At 39.7% G+C, this 20,085-nt stretch overlaps 1 protein-coding gene across 1 annotated transcript in view; it reads left to right on the top strand.

The window, feature by feature from the left end:
- Window positions 1-20,085, top strand: part of MYPN (myopalladin) — a 143,129-nt gene that overhangs the window by 103,774 nt on the left and 19,270 nt on the right. Inside the window, exon 13 of the mRNA XM_006889014.1 lies at window positions 19,096-19,317. Coding sequence (XP_006889076.1) covers window positions 19,096-19,317 — 222 coding nt within the window. The remainder of the gene's footprint in view (window positions 1-19,095; window positions 19,318-20,085) is intronic.

The raw sequence follows: 20,085 nt of genomic DNA, 5'->3' as shown, positions 1-20,085 counted from the left end.
GAATCTGGATGGTTTGTTGTCCATTCTGCCAATCCTCAGCTCAGTTTTGGCAAGTTATCATTGAGAATTTTGATATCTGAGCCTTGAGACAATCTAGACTTTCAAGGAAATCTAGGTTTGTAAGACATCTTTTATTGGAATCCTTTCCATTTAAGAGTTTTTATTTTAAATTCTTCAACCTGCTCACCAACTTTACCTAATCTTCACATTAGGTTGACTGATGTTAAGTAATTGATAGGAATTAGCCCGTATTTCAATTTGTACATCTCCTTCTCTCCAGTAATGTGTCTGCATGTCATTCAAGAAAAAAGAAAGATATGCTGAGTATTTTCATATTTGAGCCACTTAATTTTGTCCTTGATGGGTTTTTTAAAAAATGTAGGTTTACATTTTAATTTTCTAACTCTCGATTTATTTCCTGAAATGGGAACTTGTAAAATCTGTTATGAAATCTAGCATAAAGCTTCAATTAAAACAAAATACTGTGGAATTTATGACATAAGTGATCACAGTGAACAAGACTCCAGATTTCCCTGGCCGTATGCTCTTCTCTTTAATGTTTCTGTCCCTTACAGCTCTGGAGATGCAGACAGATAATGTTTTGCAATAGTGTCATATGTTAGTTTTTACTGAAGGAATTCTCTTGACAATGTGCTGCCTAAAGCCTTTTAAAAATTTTCTTTTTAAATTTGTTCAGGTAGTTCAGATTAAATCAAGACACTTTAACTTGTTATAACAGAATATGAATTTCATGTATTATTTCACCAAGTTATTTACACGCATGCTGGTAGCACAGTGGTTAGAGTGCTGAGAAACTAACTGAAAAGTCAGAGACTCAAACTCACCATGTGCACCACAGGAGAAAGATGTGGCAATTTATTCCCATTAAGATGACACCCATGGAAATCCTGAGTCAGAATTAATTAAATGGCATTGGGTTTAGTTTGGATTTTGAGGGTGTGTGTGTGTGTGTGTGTGTGTGTGTGTGTAGTTGTTGTGTACCATCGAGTCAGAATTGATTCATAGTTGACCATTCAGAGGGTTTTCAGAAGTAGTAAATTGCCTGGGAGGAGATTGCCCATCTTTCTCCAGTAGAGCAGCTAGTGGATTCGAACTGGAAGCCTTTGTGTTGGCAGCACAACTTCTTAATTCCTTATCTTCTTAGCACTAATCCACTAGATGATAGATAGATAGATAGATAGATAGATAGATAGATAGATAGATGATAGACTACAATGTGAAAGCTCAGCGATTTGAACCTACCAACTGTTCTATGAGAGAAAGATGGAGAGCCTTATCCTATAAAGATTTACCACCTCAGAAACACAGTAGAGGGTCACTATGAGTCAGACTTGATGGCATTGAGTATTATATAGATAGATGCTGTCATTTCACAATTGGATAGTCAACACTTCTTACCAGTCTGTCTTAGTCTAGAAATACCATTGAAACCTGACCACCATATTTAAAATATCAGTAATGTAGCTTTCAGCATTACAGCAAAATACAAGCTATCAGTACAATAAACCAATGAATGAGTAATAGTGTAGCCTGTGCACTCAGAGCCTGTATATAGACCAAGAAGCAATCAATCAAACAGAACAAGGGGATACTGCTTGGTTTGAAATCAGAAAAAGTGTGCATCAGGGTTGTATCCTTTGTCCATTTTCATATCTTTTCATCAAACCAACACAATTTGTATGCTGACAAATAATCTGAGAAACGGGACTATATGAAAAAGAATGTGACAGCAAGATTGGAAGGAGACACATCAACAACTTGCAGTATACAAGAGATTGACGTTACTAATAATTTAATTTTACTTGGATCTACAATCAACACCCATGGATTTTTGTTGTTGTTGTTGTTGTTGTTGTTGTTGTTGTCATTAAATGCTGTTGTGTTAGCGCCAACTCATAATGACATACAACAGAATGAAACCCCGCCCTATCCTGTGCCATCCTAACAATAACTGTTGTGTTTAAGCTCATTGGGCAGTCACTGTGTCAATCCATTCTCTTGAGGATCTTTCTCTTTTTCACTGGCCTTCTGCTTTTCCAAGCATGATGTCCTTCTCCAGAGACCGGCCTCTCCTGAAAACATGTTCAAAGTATGTGAGAAGCAGCGGTCAAAAAGCCAAATGACATCTTGCATTGGGCAAATCTGCTACCTAATACCTCTTTAAAGTGCTAAAGAATACAGATGTCACTTTGAAGACTAAATTGCACCTGACACAAGCCGTGGTGTTTTCACTTTCTTCCTGTGCATGTGAAAATTGAGTCATGAAATAGAAAGACAAAAGAAGAACTGACGTTTTTGAAATGTGGTGTGGATTAAGAAAATTGAATAAACCAGGACCTGACAAAAGAAATCCATCTTGGAAGAAGTACAGAGAGAGTGCTCCTTAGAAAGAAGGATGGTGAGATTTCACGTCCTATACTTTGAGCATGTTATCAGGAAAAGCTGTCCCTAGAGGAGGAAATCATGCTTGGAAAGGAAAAGGTGTCCATGGGATAGATTGACACAGTGACTACAACAATGGAGTTGACCACAGCAGAGATTGTGAAGATGACACAGCATTGGGCAAGGTTTTGTTTTGTTGTTCATAGGTTGCTATTAGTTAGAGCCAATTCGAAAGCACCTAACAACAACATATACTTACATATAGATGAGGAGCCCTGGTGCATTACAGGTGCTAACAGCTCAGCTATTAGAACCTACCATTTAATCCAAGAAAGAAAAATGCCTTAAAGTCTGCCTTTGAGATTTACATACAGGGCTTGAAGATCTCATGCAGAGTTCCCATAAGTTGAAATGTACCCAACAGTGGTGGCCTGGAATTGATTGGGGAGTGATGAGAGAGAGAAAGGCAGATAGCTATTTTTCTCTTCCATCTTATAGATAGTAAAACTGAGGGATGATAAAACTAGAACTAGAACCCCAATCTCCAGAACTCTCCCGAATTTTCCCTGAAACACTTCTCTTTTGGTTTTATGTTTACCTTTAAACCACATGAACATTGCTCTTTCTAATGTAGATTTTCTTTTTCTGTAGCATCTGTGTGTGTCGTTCCATAAGTGTCATTGAAATCAGAGCTGTGTTCTGCCTATATATTTTACAACTCAGTTGGGAAGCTATTAAAACTCCATAAAAAGGACACTAGGTCAGCATATGTTCTCTTTGATTATACTTTTATAATTATTCTGTAGGTAAATCAAGACTTATCCATTGCCCCAACTCTGGATGACATATAAATACATATAATCATGAAGTTTCATGAATTAAGTTCCATAAATCCAGTTCAACTCCAAAACCTCCATCATGAATTTACTTTGGAGCTAATTAAAGGAAGTAGGTGCAGCCTGGAAAAGCCTCTTACCCCTATCCATCTGACTCTGTGTGGAATGCATCAATCTCCTGAGGATTATTATGGTGGATTAATTACAAAATTGGTCTCAGACTCTGTCATGGATAATGAAAGCCACACAGCAGAATATCTGCAATGGAATGTTTGCATGAGGTGGGCAGATGTTAATGCTGAGAAAGTTTTGAGAAATGGAATGATGACTATTTTATTATCATATTATTGTTTCCCATTGCTATTTTGAGAAATGGTAGCGGAAATGTCACGATGAACTGTCTAAAATACATTGCAGCCAGTCGATGAGGTTAAGAAAAAAAGTTTGTCTAGAAAGCTGTGGCTGAAAGACAGACATGAATGAACAAAGATTTGTGTACTGATAATCATCTTTTTATATCTACATCTTAGAATGCAGAAATCGAAGAATCTATTTTCATACATCTAGAGTGGCTTCCACTTCCTAAATAACACGCCTCTGGAAACTCTGTGAACTTTGAGAAATGATGATACTTACAGAAAGGCTTCAGATCTTTAGTTCATAGGGTTGCTATGAGTCGTGCTTGACTCGATGGCAATCAGCAACAACATATTAGCTTATATATTAAAGCTAAATTAAATAAATTAAATTATTCTTTTTTAATGGTATGCATTTATTTTCTTTTGTTTTGAAACGTTTTTGTTTGGGCTCACTCACCACCATTGGATTGGTTCTGATTCACAATGACCTTCCTTTGGTTTCTGAAGATGTAATTTGTTCCTTGAGAAGAGTGAGTACCCATCTTTCTCCCTCAGACTATCTGGTGAGTTTGAATTGCCACCCTTTCAGTTAGGAGCCTGTTACATTACCACCATACCAGTAAGGCTTCTTTGGTCTATTAGCAAATGAGAAATAATCACCAGCCCAGAAAATATATCTTGTCTACTATTTAACACACTATGTTGAAAATGAAGATAAACCTGAGTGAAATCTTTGAATGATGAATATTACTGTCTATAAATAACTTTGTTCCTGGTTCTCAAACTTAAAGATGTTTAAATGAGTTTTCTTTGTTATTACTTCAATTCTATATTTCTCTGTTTTAATGTTTCAGCATTTATCCTCTGAATATTGTTCACAGATATTACACATTTCCAGTTAGCATTTAACATTTGCATGTTGTTTCATACAATTTTAAGAAAACCAAAGATGTCATCTTTTAGATCTTATATTTGTTAAAATGTTTAGTCTTCTAAATTGATGATGAAATGTTAGGGACAACCCAAGAAAGAAATGGCCTGATTCCTCAATGTTAGGCTGTTGTTGTGTTCCATGGAGTCGGAACTGACCCATAGCTGGCCATAGGTTTTCAGAGCCAGATAATCAATCACATGGGAGGAGATTGCTCATCTTAGCAAAAGGCTGTAGCATTTTGTCTTGTTTTGAAGGGTGTCATTTGTCACCAGTGAATCTTGATTAGACTAAACCATTTAAGTCCACAAGATGACTCCAAGAGATTACAAAAACCAAAGGTGACCAAATTAAACAGAGACTTCATGACCAATAATTCCAATTCATACATAATTAGCATGATGTTCTGCACTTAGTAAATATTTGTTGATGACTCTGAACACTCTGAAACCACCTCCATCTACTGTCTTCACAGTAGATTGTCTTCTTTGACCTTGTTTCTCTGGAAACTTCTCTCATCTCTTATTCTGCTGCCTCCTTCTTCTGCCCTTTCTTCTTCTTTTAAATATTTTTGAAAATTCATATTTCTTTTAAACTCTGCCTGTGATTCACACATACTATTCCATTTGACAGAGGGAAAAGAAAATAAGTTCCTAATTCTTGCTCTGCCTTGTGTTCCTCTAATCGCCCTCCTCACTAAGCTGCTCAGTCATTGCCTCTATCTAAGTCTTTCCTCTTTCATCTCTTACCATGAATTGTTTCCAGAAATACTGTGTGTGTGCACGCGCAAATAGCCCTGTCATCATTCTTTTTAATAAGAATTGCACTGGTCATTGAACTTCTGTTACCTACCTTAGATGTTGCAGGACTTTGGTTTCTTGGATAGTTAATCATCCTCTCTTTCTCGACCAATGAGTCAGTCCCTCCTGGATTGACACTCTGTCCATTCAGAGCTGGATTGCCTATCCAGCTGTCTCAGGGCCAGGAAGGAAAAACACCTAATCAGATGCAATAATCCAGTCGTACCTGACACACAATAGGTGCTCAGTGACTATTTGCTGAACTACTATATAAACTATGGTAACAAAATTTGTTTCCGGTAAGATAGGTAAAGTTTCAACCAAGTATAAAATTTTTAATTTATTGCTTGGCTACAGAAAATATGACTCACTTGTCTCGATTGATTCTATCCAATGTGAGACACTATCTCCTTATGATAACAATCCATTTTAATCAACTCATAGAAAACTTTTTTTTTTTTTAGAAAACTTTTTAAAAATTCACTGAAATTAAGCAAGGCTCTGGTGTTAACGGGGAATTTAAATATAAAGTCATAAAATTAATTTGTATATCTCTTGTTTTTGTTACTGTTGTGTCCTGTTGAGTTGAAACTGACTCATAGCTGACCCTCCAGAGGCTTTTCAGAGGCGGTAAAATCGCACAAGAGAAGATTGCCCGTCTTTCTCCCACAGAGCAGCTGGTTAATTCCAATCATGTTCTTTTGCATTAGGGAGTTCTGGTGTCTTAGTGGAAAGGAATTGTGCTGCCAATGCAAAGATAAGGGGTCACCAAACCCACTGGAGGTCAGCAAACCCACTAGAGGGGGTCAGCTGTGCATTGGTTCTGACTCTCCAGTACTCAGCAATGATAGCCTTTGCATTGGCAGTGCAATTCCTTACCACGAAGCCACCAGAGCTCCCTGGAGTATCTCTTAGTGATTATTTACTCTGAAAATGAGATTTGGATTAAACATTTTCTCTTTGCAACCTCTATGAGGTAGAGAGTCTGTTTTATGGAGTTGCATCAGCAGTGCCTACCACAGTATTTAGCAGTGTTAATAGTTGTTGTTGTTGTTGTTATGTGCCATCGAGGTGCTAATATTTAGTATATAGTAAAATGTGTCTTGGTTTTCTATCAGCTGTAACGGAAATCCCATAATACATGGCTTTAATGAGAAGAAATATGTTCAAATCAGGGTTAAGTCTTGTTGACTCCTTCTTTGTGGCAGGCTCAAGTCTTCCTTGGTTCCTTGGTTATCCTCACTCAGCATCTGTCTCCGCCTGTCTTTGTGTCTGTCTATCCTTATAATCAGAAGTGATTAGGTTTATGGCATACTGGAATTGTTGTTGTTGATTGCCATTGACTTAAGCATGACTCATACCAAATCTATGAACAAAAGACCTGAAGCTTTTCTGTAACTATTGCCGTTTCTCAATGTTCATAGAATTTGCAGAGGTATGTTGTTAAAAAGTGGATGCCACTCCTGCTTCCAAATACTGGTATAGTCTTATTATATAACATTAGAACCCATTGGAGGAGATGATTATATTACATTACCTCCATAAGTATAGGGACTAGGGCTCCAATATATATTTTAGGAAAATATAGCTTGCTCAAGAACAAAGAGTTTATTAAGAATTTGGCAGCAGGAACAGGGAGTGGTTTATGGAGTTTGGTCATTTCAATTGAAGGTGGCATGTAGTCATTAGATGAAAATAAAAGAGGACACCTCAGTGTTAAAGTATGTTAACCGTCTTGTTTATCTAGGAATCTTTTACCTGCGATCTCCAAAGACTGGCTGTTCCTTAAATGTAAAAGAGGACACTCTGTCTAAAGTATAAGACTTTTTTTTTTTTATGAACTTTGTTACCAGAGGAAGTTGGGAAAACTTTCAGCATGTTCTTCCACTGATTTTTATCTTATTTGATTATAAGTCCAGGCTGAAACCTCAGGGTAGAGATGCCAGCAATGACCCAGAAAGTGTGAGGACAATGGCCCACATTTTGGACATCTGGAGTTTTGGTGACATCATGTTTCGGGGTTTTTTTGGTTTGTCTTTTGACATCATGTTTTTTTGACTGAGATGATACTGTTGTTCGCAGCATAAGAAAAGTATTCTCTACCACTCAACCAATTTGCAGATGGTTTCTGCAGATGTGTCCCCAAAATCAAATGGCTGAGGTTGTCAAATTCTCAGCCTTAAGAAGATTATCTTTAAAATGGGAGGAAGTTTTATTTTTAAGTAGGATATTATTCTGAAATAATTTTTTTACGCTTTTCCTTTTCTTTCGTAGAGCAACTGAACTTCTGTGCAGTTCGCTTAAGGTCTTTAACTTGAGCCTGGAAAGGATAGGTCTGTGTGTCATTGATTTGATTTCCGTACAGACCAGCTTTACAGAAAGAAAGAAAAATCTCCTTTTAACATAGATGCCTCTTAAGTAGCAGATACAGAAACTTGCAAAGGGCACCAGGCAAGGGAAAAGTGAGAACACAGCACATCCAGTGGCAGTAGATGGGTAGTGCAGTCTTTGTGCAGAACGATGTAGAAAGCACATTTAAAATTAACTGAAACATACTGCTGTGTTTGCAAATTTTCTTACGAAATCTCAGTCTCATCAGTCATAACTTAATCTGAAAATCTTGATTTACATGCAAAAGGACACTGTCTTTGGTTACCAACTCCTACAAAGCTCAAAAATCCAACAACTATTAATTTCTGTCTTGGGAAGTAATGCATTTTTATTAGCATCTCAAATGTGAAAATCCTTCCTAAACAGGTCTCAAAACCTCTACCATTTTTATTGTGAAGCTAAATTATTCCTTTATTCCTAAAAGTCAATTAACAAAAATTTATGAACTCGCTCAGGGACATTCCTTGGCCTATGATATTCTGGAAGGAGAAAGATGGGCAGTCTCCTCCCATGTGACTTACTGCCTCTAAAAACCCCCTGGAGGGCCAGCTATGAGTCGATTCCAACTCGATGGTTCATAACAACAACAACAACAACAACAACAACAACAACAACAACATAATATTCCAATGTGTTGCTTATCTGCAGTTTATAATTATAATATATACTTATATACTAAATAAATGTGTTTCAAAAGCAGTCTTATTTTTATCATCTCATGATCCCTTTAAATAAATCCAGAGAATCATGTTTTTGGTAATATAAAGTTCTTTAATTGCTTTGTTGCAAAATATCACCTTGATTCAGTAATACAAAAATTCCAAGTCCTTGTAGCAACCAACACTCCACTTCTCATTCAAAAATGAAACTACCTGCCTTTCCTGACCCATGTTGTTGTGGTGTACCATTGAGTTGGAACCATTTGTGGATTGATGACCTTCTCGTGGGTTTTTTTTATTAATTGCATGGGGGGAAATTACCCATTTTTCTCCCCAGAGCAGCTGGTGGATTCAAATTGCATGCTTCAGGATTGTAGCACAGCTTGCTACTAAGCAACCTACACTCAAGCCCACAACACACTCTATGAACTGCTGCAAATGGTGAAACTAAAACCAGCAAAGGAAAGGTGGTCAGCTTTTCCCTTATTTGTTCCCTTCTTCACTTCACTAACTGACTTTTCACTTTCCCAGTCCTCCAACAGCGACAAAAGGAACTGTCGCACATTCTTTGTCCTCGTGCCATCCAGGAGTAGGTCATTCGGTACAGCCTTCAGCTTGCCCAGCGACAAAACCCAGCTGGTTCCTAACCCTTTAGCATTCTCAGACAGAAATCAGACACCATGCACATGCCCTAACTATAGGAAACGTGACAAGCTTTCCAAATTATTTCATTTCATGTCTTCTCTCTAGTCTTGAAGTGAAAGGGAGATATCCACGTAACTTACTCCCTGGGGTTGGACTTTGTTGGAGATGAAACAGCATTAACAGCTCTCTCCAAAAGTCCTCTTGCTGGATCCTCTCTTTTCTGGCCCTTTTGTAGCTCTGATGTTGTTGCTGTTGTTCTTAGGTGTCATTGAGTCTACTCTGACTCACAGTGACCCTATGAACAACAATCTTAACCTTGCCAAATCCTGAGCCACCCTCATGGTCTCAGCCAGGATCAAGTCCATAGTTACAGTCAATGTCAATCCATCTTGTTGAGAATCTTCTTCTCTTTCCCTGACTCCACTTCCCCAGCATGATATCATTTTCCAGGGACTGGCTGGCCCCTTTTGACAACATGCCCAAAATATGTGCAATGAAGTTTCACTCTCCTAGCTTGTAAGGAGCACCCTAGTTACACTTCTCCAAGACAGACTTGTTTGTTCTTTTGGAAGTCCATGGGATATTCGTATTCTTCTCCAGTATCACAATTCAGAGGCATTGAATCCTCTGTCATCTTTATTCATTGTCTAATTTTCAGATGCATAGCAAGTAATTGAAAACACTGTGGCTTGGATCAGAAACCCTTTACCAGGAGAGAGCAATTGCAGGAGGAAGATACTGTGTTTGGTGAAGGACAAGACAAATGAGGACCCAAGAAATCCTTGGTGGAAGAGATTGACTCAGTGATAGGCTTGAACATGCTGAGGAGGAGGAGGGAGAAGGACACGGGACTGGCCATGATTTCATTCTATTATGCCCAGGGTCATCATAGCATTTGACATTTAAAAAAAATTTAAATCACCTAGCCTGTCCCTAGGGACAGGCTCTGTAGGAAGCTCTGGTGGCCTTGTGGCAAGAAACTGTGCTGCAATCCTGAAGGCATGCAGTTCAAGTCACCAGCTGCTCCATGGGAGAAGGATGGACAATCTCCTCCCAGGCAATTGACTGTCTCCAAAAACCCACAGGAGGGTCAGCTATGGGTCAGTTTGGACTCTGCAATAAACAACAACAGCCTGTCCTTAAGTACCTGCTTTGGCATTTTCAGAGGATGGCTTGCCCCAGTGCCTCAGTGGAAAATCCTAATTAAGATCCAATTACAATGCTGTCCTTTCTAAGTAAGCAGAGAGCTGCCATCCAGACAGCTCTGACTAGTGGTAACCTTGATTGAACCTGGAGTGTAACAGAATGAAACTTCGGCCAGCCTCATGTCCTCATCATCATCATCATCACCAGCATGTTCAAGTTCATCACTAGGATGGCTGTGCCAATCCTTCTCACCAATAATTTCTCTTGCCCATTGGTCCTGTCCATCATCAAACATGATGTATTTCTCCCTCCTTATGACATGTCCAGAGCAAGTGTCTTGATGAGTGTTCCAGTGTGCTCCATAAGGTTTACACTGGCTGGTTTTTGGAAGTCAATCATCAGGTCTTTTCTTTCAGTTCTGCCTTCGTCTGCACCACTGAAACCTAGCCACTGCGGGTGACCCTGCTGGTCTTTGAAATACCAGTGCCACAAATGTCAGCATCATAACAAGAGGCAAGATCCTACATTACAACAAACTGAGAGATGAATGATACTTATCCTCATTACTTAATTACAAATATAAACTTCACTGTGGATTGACACGGTGACTGTAGCAATGGACTTGGGGGTGTCAGAAATTGTGAGGATGGCACAGTACAAGGATAGGTTTCAGATCTGTTGTTCATAAGGTTATTGTGGGTCCTATTCATCTGAACAGCACTGAACAACAACAACAACAACAACCATCAAGTTGCTTAGACTCACAACAGTACTAAAGAATGGAGTAGAGCTTTGCCATAGGGTTTCCAAGTCAGTAACTCAATAAATATTCTTTTCCTATCACTTCCCGTGCACTTACTGCGGAGGATGAAGGACTGCAGCCTTCAGTATGGACTGAGGCTCAATGTCAAGAAAACAAAGATTCTCACCACTGGACCAATCGGTAGCATCAGGATGGATGATGAAGAGATTGAGATTGTTCACAGCTTCAGTTTGCTCGGCTCCACAGTCAACACTCTTGGCACCAGCAGCCAGGGAATCAAAAAATGTATCACGATGGGAAAGTCTGCTGTTAGGGACCTCTCTAGAGTACTCAAGAGCAACGGTGTCTCTTTGGAGACAAAGGTGCGCCTGATACAGGCCATGGTCTTTGCAATTACTTGTTATGCATCAGAGAGCTGGACAATGACTAGGGAGGACAGAAGGAGAATTGACGCCTTTGAGCTGTGGTTCTGGAGAGGAGTATTGAATGTACCCTGGACTGCCAAGAAAACAAACAGATTCATCCTAGAGAGGGTTAAACCAGGCTGCTCCTTGGAGGCAAGGATTCTGGGGCTTCGTCTGACATACTTCGGACATGTTGCAAGGAGAGACAGGTCTTTGGAGAGGGACATCATGCTGGGTAGAGTAGAGGGATAGCGCAGGAGGGGAAGACCCTCTATGAGGTGGACTGATTCAGTGACTGGGGTGATCAGGATGGGTGTGTCGGAGGCAGTGTGATTGGCACAGGATAGAGCAGGGTTTAGGGCTGTTGTACATAGGGTCGCTATGAGTCGCAAACGACTCGACGGCACATAACAACAACAACAATCGCACTGCCTCCGACACACCCATCCTGATGCTACCGATTGGTCCAGTGGTGAGAATCTTTGTTTTCTTGACATTGAGCCTCAGTCCATACTGAAGGCCGCAGTTCTTGACCCTCTGCAGCAAGTGTATGAGGTCCTCCTCAGTTTCAGCAAGCAGGGTTGTGTCATCTGCATAACGCAGATTGTTAATAGAACTTCGACCAATCCTGACGCCACACTTCTCATCATAGAGCCCAGCCTCTCGGATAATCTGTTCTGCATACAGGTTGAAAAGGTATGGAGATAGGACACATCCCTGGCGTACACCCTTCCCAATTTTGAACCATGCGGTGTTACCCTGCTCTGTTCTGACGACTGCCTCTTGGTCCAAGTATAGGTTTTGCATTGGCACGATTAAATATTCTGGGATCCTGATTCTTCTCAGAGTCAGCCACAGTTTGTTATGATCCACACAGTCAACACCTTTGCATAATCAATGAAACACAGACACTCTTCTGGTAATCCCTGCTTTCAGCTAAGATCCATCTAACATCAGCTACAATATCCCTAGTACCACGACTCCTTCTAAACCCAGCCTAGGTTAAGATAGTAAATAAATCTGTATTTCATTTACTATGAAAAAGCATTTGTCTGTGTAGATCACAACAAATTGTGGCTAACCCTGAGGAGAATGGGGATCCCAGAATACATGATTATTCTTATGTGAAAACCTATACTTGGACCAGGAAGCAGTCCTCGGAACAGAGCAAGGAAACAATGCATGGTTCAAAATCAGGAAGGAAATCTATCAGGGATGTGTCCTGTCTCCATACCTTTCAATCTATATGCAGAACAGATCATTTGAGAGTCTGGGCTTTATGAGGAGGAGAGTGGCATCAGGATTAGAGGAAGACTCATCAACAACCTACATTATGCAGATGACACAACCTTGTTTGTTGAAACGGAGAAGGTCAAGGATTATAGTCTTCAATATGGATTGAAGCTCAACATCAAGAAGACAAAGATTCTCACCACTGGGCCAATTGGCAGCACCATGACAGATGGAGAAGAGTTTGAGGTTGCTAACAATTACTGCTTGCTAAATTCCATGATCAGCACTTTTGGCACCAGCAGTCAGGAAATCAAAAGATGAATTGTATTAGGTAAATACGCTGTGAGGGACTTCTCCAGAGCACTGAGAAGAAATTATTTCTGTCTGGAGCCTGTGACATCCCTAATTCAAGCCATAATCTTTGCAATTACTTGCTCTACATCAGAGAGCTGGACAGTGACTAGGGTTGACAGAAGACGAATTGATAGCTTTGAGTTGTGGTTCTGGAGAAGACTCTTGAACATAGCATGGACCTCCAAGAAAACAAATAGTTCTTTCTTGGAGAGAGTGAAACCAAGTTTCTCCTTGGAGGCTAGGATTTTGAAGCTCAATCTCACATATTTGGGCCATGTGGCCAAGAAGGACAGATCCTTGGAGAAGAACATCATGGCTGGAGGGGTGAAGGGACAGCAAAGGAGAAAAAGACCCTGGGTGAAATGGATTTATACTGGAATAATGGGGATTGGTGTGTCAGAGTCAGTGAGACTAGCTCAGGATAGGGCAGGCTTCAGAGCTGTGAGTTGCAGGAGAATCAGCAGCACATAACAACAACAACAAATAAATAGCCAAGGTATTTTTTTACATATACATAGCATCTACTTAGGAAATGTGCATATTTTTGTTATATTGTTTCTGTAGTTTCCTGCTTTAATCAATTCATTATAAATTCTGTAAACTTAAGTCCAGTAAAATCAAGTTCCTAAAACTAGTTGTTTGAAACCTATAGAGACAACATAATATTTATAATCTCAGAAGAGCTTAAAGACTATATGTATTACCCATTGTGTTCCTGAAGTATAAGTATAATCATAACACAATGTACAATAATGTTTCTCTGGGAAAACCAATTCATCATTTCAATATAGACATTTCAAGAAATGTATGTCCCCTATAATAACTCTGATGATCTAATTGTCCAAGAACTTAAACCAGACCTCACCAGTGAAATGCAATTTAAGCTGCAAAGATAATTCTTTAGGTTGGCAGAAGGACTCTAGTAGGATAAGGCGTAGAGGAAGTATGATATGAGTTGGATATCTGAGTGGCCTAAGACCTCTTGTCTACTGAAAATATCTAGAAATACTTTCCTTGGTCACTTCCTTAATTATATACTCTATTGGCATTATAGACTCTCCTTAATTCTTTTATTCTTTCTTTTTTTTTTTTTAATTTTGTGTGTGTGTACTGTCAAATCAGATCTGACTGGTACAGGAGGATATTGCGCCTCCTTCTCCGGCAGAGTGTCTGGTGGATTCGAACCGTGTTCCTCTGGGATTGCAGTGCAGCTTCTTGCTACTAGGCCACCAGAGCTCCCCCAATTCTTTTATTCTTAAAGTTCCTCCTTTTGCCCAATAATTCGGATTCAGATATAAATTGGATTTGGATTATGATTGTGATTTGAAGCAAGTAAACTCATACTCAGTGTTGCTTGTTTAAGGCATATTTTTCAAGGAACTAGGGATGGGCATTGAGGTAAGGTAAAGCAAAAGCAAAAGTAGATGGTGTAATCACTGTGGAAGGTGGTATTGCACTTTCTCAAAAAGTTGCAAATAGACATACCATTTGGCCCAGCAATTCCACTATTGGGAACATACCCCAAAGAGGCCATAACTGTCACCCAAGCAGATATATGCACACTCATGTTTATCGCGGCTTTGTTCACAATAGCAAAGAGTTGGAAACAACCTATGTTCCCATCAACAAATGAATGAATAGAGAAGCTGTGGTATATTCACACAATAGAATACTACGCTGCATGGAATACATGAAATATACAAAATAGGTGACCCTGGAGGAAATTGTGCTGAGTAAAATGTCTCAGTCACAAAAGGACAAATATTGCCTAATGCCACTGTTGTAAAAACGAGACAGACATCGGGGTTTGGGGGAGACTGAGACAGAGGGAATAAATGATGAAAACTGCATTGAAACAGATGAGGGAGAGAACTGTTTTAAAGGGATATATGATTGGGAATTGTCATGACATGAGTCCAGAATGAAGGCTGTGTTAGTGGAGTGGACTTCGGGGGAAGGATTGTATAACAATAAAATACTTTTTCTTTTACTTTTCAAAGAGCAGAGCAAACTGGAGGTGGGGGGAGGCTTGAACCGGGAGAAAAGTGCAACAATGAATGAATGAATGGATGGAAATCCAAGTCACTGTAAAGTTTCATTAAAATTAATTATTTTTTTTAAAGTAAAAGTAGAATGAACATGACCTGTCAATAAGATGAGGGTAGCTATTCTTAGATGTCATTGAGTCAACTCTGATTAGGTGTTCGCATAAAAAAAAAAAAAAAAAAAAAGTCAGTTCTAGGAAGCCTCTAGGCTGGAGTAAAGGCCTTAGGTCTAGAATTGGCTCGTATGTTCTCAAGAAACAAAAGGCTGTGATTACTGGAGTATATGAAAGATGAAGTCAAAGAGTTCTGCCACAGCCTAATTGTCAGAGGAAAGAACAATCTCCTTCTATGGGCATTGGGAAACCAGTGGAGTTAAAGCAGAAGAATTGTTTAAACATGAGTCTAACTGAGTGTGGAAACTACAGAACAGTGTCGTTGATTTCACATGCAAGCAAGATTCTACTGAAGATCATCCAAAAACAATTAGAACAGCACATCAGCAGAGAATTGCCGGAAGTCCAGGCTGGGTTTAGAAGGGGTCGTGGTACTAAGGATATTGTTGCTGATGTTAGATGGATCTTGGCTGAAAGCAGAGAATACCAGAAGAATGTCTATCTGTGTTTCATTGATTATGCAAAGGCATTTGACTGTGTGGATCATAACAAACTGTGGCTGACTCTGAGAAGAATGGGAATCCCAGAACATTTAATTGTGCTAATACGAAACCTATACTTGGACCAAGAGGCAGTAGTCAGAACAGAGCAGGGTAACACTGCATGGTTCAAAATTGGGAAGGGTGTACACCAGGGATGCATCCTGTCTCCATACCTTTTCAACATGTATGCAGAGCAGATTACCCGAGAGGCTGGGCTCTATGAGGAGAATTGTGGCATCAGGACTGGTGGAAGATCTATTAACAATCTGCGTTATGCAGATGACACAACCCTGCTTGCTGAAACTGAGGAGGACCTCATGCACTTGCTGCGAAGGGTCAAGGACTGCAGCCTTCAGTATGGACTGAGGCTCAATGTCAAGAAGACAAAGATTCTCGCCACTGGACCAATTGGCAGCGTCGTGATGGATGACGAAGAGATTGATAGTGTTCACAGCTTCAGTTTGCTCGGCTCCACAGTCAACACTCTTGGCTCCAGCAGTCAGGAAATCAAAAAGTGTATCGCGATGGGAAAGTCTGCTGTTAGGGACCTCTCTAAGGTACTCAGGAGCAACAGTGTCTCTCTGGAGACTAAGGTGCGCCTGATACAGGCCATGGTATTTGCAATCGCTTGTTATGCATCAGAGAGTTGGACAATGACTAGGGAGGACAGAAGGAGAGTGGATGCTCTTGAGCTGTGGTGCTGGAGAAGGGTACTGAATGTACCATGGACTGCCAGGAAAACAAACAGATTCATCTTGGAGAGGATTAAACCAAGCTACTCCTTGGAGGCAAGGATTCTGGGGCTTCGTCTGACATACTTTGGACATGTTGCCAGGAGGGACGGGTCCTTGGAGAGGGACATCATGCTTGGGAGGGTGGAGGGACAGCGCAGGAGGGGAAGACCCTCTATGAGATGGATTGATTCGGTGACTGGGGTAATCGGGATGGGTGTGTCAGAGGCGGTGCGGTTGGCGCAGGATAGAGCAGGGTTTAGGGCTGTTGTGCATAGGGTCACTATGAGTCGGAAACGACTCGACGGCACATAACAACAACAACAACAACTGTTTTCAGAGTAAAGAATTTGTTTCAAGGAAGACAGAGTGAAAATATGAATGTATTCTGAGAGGAAATTGTAGTATTTCAAGTGAAAATTATACTACCCAGAACTAAGGCAATGATGGCAGTGATGAAGCTGATGAGTTTGGAGTTATTTTGAATTGACAGTACTGTTGATAGATAGAATATTATAGTAATAGGAAAAGCAAGAAAATCCCTAGATACAAGGCCTTAGTTAGTGTATTGTCCACAGACCTAGGCCAGTCTGCAAACTGTTGACTCTTCTTCTTGAGATAAGTACAAAAAGTAGGAGTAAATATCAAGAAATTTGTATAGCAATTTTATGGAGAAATTCTATGTTAATGGGGACTTGTATTTTTGTGTACCAAAAGATACTTTATGTTCTTTTATTTTATAATTTTATTTTGCTTATTTTATAAATATTTTGGAAAAAATATTTAAACCTAGATTTTTACCATAAATAGTTTGAGACACATTGTCTTAATCATATGTGTGCTAAGTGGTGTCATTCTTGGTATGGGAAAGAATAGTGTAGGAATAGCTTTGAGGTAAATTTGAGGTGCCTGTTGGCCACCCAGGCCACAATGTGTTGTTAGTATTGCTGTTTGTTGCTCCTGGGCAACCCTAAGTATGCAGAATAGAACTGCCCAGGTGAGGTTTTAAGACCATGAGCTTTTGGAAGCAAGTCCTAAGACTTTTCTTCCGTGCTTCAAATGGTTGAAGGGGCTTTAAAACCAGCCACTTTTCGGCTAGTAGTCAAGTACTTAACCATTTGCAACAGCCAGGGACTCCTGGATGTGAAGTAGCTCTTTGACTATATGACTCTGGAGTTTTAAACAAGATTAGGTTTGAAGATGTGTATATGGATAATTAATGTTGTGAGATCAGATAAGATCCATTAAACAGAGGAGTAGCAGTTAACAAGGAGACTGGCTGAAAAAAGTAGCTAGTAAAAAAGTTGAGGGAAAATCAATGTGATATCTTGAAAACCAAGAGAAAATATTTAATATTTAAAAAGGAAAATGATGCTGAGGTGTTGAGTAAAGTAAGAATTTGTAAGTGATAATTGGATCGGGTGAATTTGAAGCAGGGCTTCCAACTGGTTCAAAACATCAAAACAAGGACAGTGTATGCAGTGCACAACAACCAAATCTCTTACACACTGAATTATGATAGGCATGCCTGTGGTAGACAATACACATTCAAAGCAGCAAGGCTCATCACCACCTTTGAGCAGGGCACCACTGCTTGTTCCCTACTTGGATCAAAATCCAATGCATGATGCATATATTGCCCTTGTTTGCATAGGTGATTGGATCTTTTTTAATATGTCAGAAGTCATGATTTGGAGACCCTAGAAAGAACTATAATGGCATAGTCCATAGGGAGTTGCACACGCACCTAAAGGCCTTCTCTCTCTGGTGGTTCAAATCTGCCAGCAGCTCCACAGGAGAAAGATGGGAAATTTCCTCCCATGCAGTTTACAGCCTCAGGAACCTGATGGAGGGTCAGGTGTGAGTCAGTTCTGATTCAAGGGCAATGAGAAAGATGGCAGTACTATCTAATAGAAGAGTGAGACCAACTCATGGTGAACCTTCACTGGGTTTGTAAGGAACAGACTGCCTCACCTTTCTCCCATAGAGAAGCTCGTGGATTTGAACAGCCAACCTTTCAGTTAGCAACCCAATATGTAAGACATTGCACCACCGAGTCTTCCTACAACACTGATAATAAAGCTTAATTTTGGAGTAGTTTAGTGAGAAACTAGGAAATGATCCTATATAAGAACAGAAAATTATTTCAACTAGTTTTGTCAGGTAATCAGAGAGATACAGTGGAAGTGGATGTGATACAAAGGAGATTGATTTAAAGCAAGTTGTATTCCTGTACGTAGATGGGAATTTCCTGCAGAGATAGGAAGATGATGATGTAGGTATGCATTAGAACACAGATGAGGGAGGAGCGTCTACAATAATGAATGAAAAATCCAACTTTTCTGTTAACTCTCATTGAAATAATAATTAAAATAAAAAGAACAAAAGTTCTTTTGAAATAATTGCATAGTACAACAACAACAACTGAATAAGGAGTTGTATATATTGAAGTGGACGATAACAGTAGTTACAGAGATGATAACCCATTGTCAGCCAGATTCCACTAGGTCTCCTGCTCAAGGTAAGGAACTGGTATTCATTAAGGCAGTTTGACATGAAATAAAGGTACTGCAGTATTTTTTAGTGCTCCACAATGAGGAACTGGAAATGGTCCTTACTGGTTTATTGGGATTCTCTGACATAAATCTAACATCTGAATTTCAAGAAGTTGCGTTCCTAACTTATACTCACAAATTCTTCCTCAGTCATTGCAATTGAAACATGTTTGTTCTTTTGACAGGAATACAAAATTTCAAGCTTTGAACAGAGACTGATGAATGAAATAGAGTTTCGCTTGGAGCGTACTCCAGTTGATGAATCAGATGATGAAATCCAGCATGAGGAAATCCCGACGGGCAAATGTATTGCTCCCATCTTTGACAAAAGGCTCAAGCACTTCCGGGTCACAGAAGGCTCACCAGTCACATTCACCTGCAAAATTGTTGGGATACCTGTTCCGAAGGTAAGGGAAGAGAACCAGCCAATGGGCCAACCAACAGCCTAGAAGTCTAGATAGTGACAACCTTCAAGAAAGTTGAATCGGATTCTCGATAAGTATCTACAGAGGGAGTATAAACCAATGTCAGAAAATTAGCAAAGCCAGACAATATGACTAAAAGAAGATCATCAGAAATAGAATTTGTTAAGTAGGCCGAAGTAAAGCTGGCAATGTAAAGTGAGAACTTTAATAAAAATTTACAGTCAATTTCTGAGTCATGGTTCCTTGTTTTGAGCCATGGATTTTCTTAATCATCAAATTTTTCACAGTGATTATTTTATACTTACTACTTATTGGCTGTCCTGTCCACAGGGTTCTTGTTGTACTAAGTGAGTTATATTTGTATCATTACTATTAGATCAGTAAATTCCAGAAATGTCATATTATTATCACAGACTGCTGAAAAAATCTTCTGAGTCACCAGATTTTTTTGGCAGCCAGCAGAGAAGAGGCTTTACACCTGGCCTGGGCTGTGGCAGGACATCTCTCCATTCTGCTTTCACAAACCTTAGCATAGCATTGGCATGTAGCCAGGTGGCCCAGAGGAGGGCAGCTGCTACCAGTACTCTACCCCTTTGCCTTTGAGAGATCTTAATATATGCAAACTTTAACATGGAAAAGTAACACTTAAATTTTAGCTCAATGAGAAGTTTAGTGAATAGATTTTACCTGGTAAAATCAGGCTTACTATCCTTTCAAACTCATTCACATTGTCGTGGAGGAGGAACTGAC

The sequence above is a fragment of the Elephantulus edwardii genome, unplaced genomic scaffold (assembly GCF_000299155.1).
Source record: "Elephantulus edwardii isolate Elephantulus edwardi_28Jun2011 unplaced genomic scaffold, EleEdw1.0 scaffold00074, whole genome shotgun sequence".
NCBI lineage: Eukaryota > Metazoa > Chordata > Mammalia > Macroscelidea > Macroscelididae > Elephantulus > Elephantulus edwardii.
This window is presented reverse-complemented; position numbering and strand designations above follow the sequence as displayed.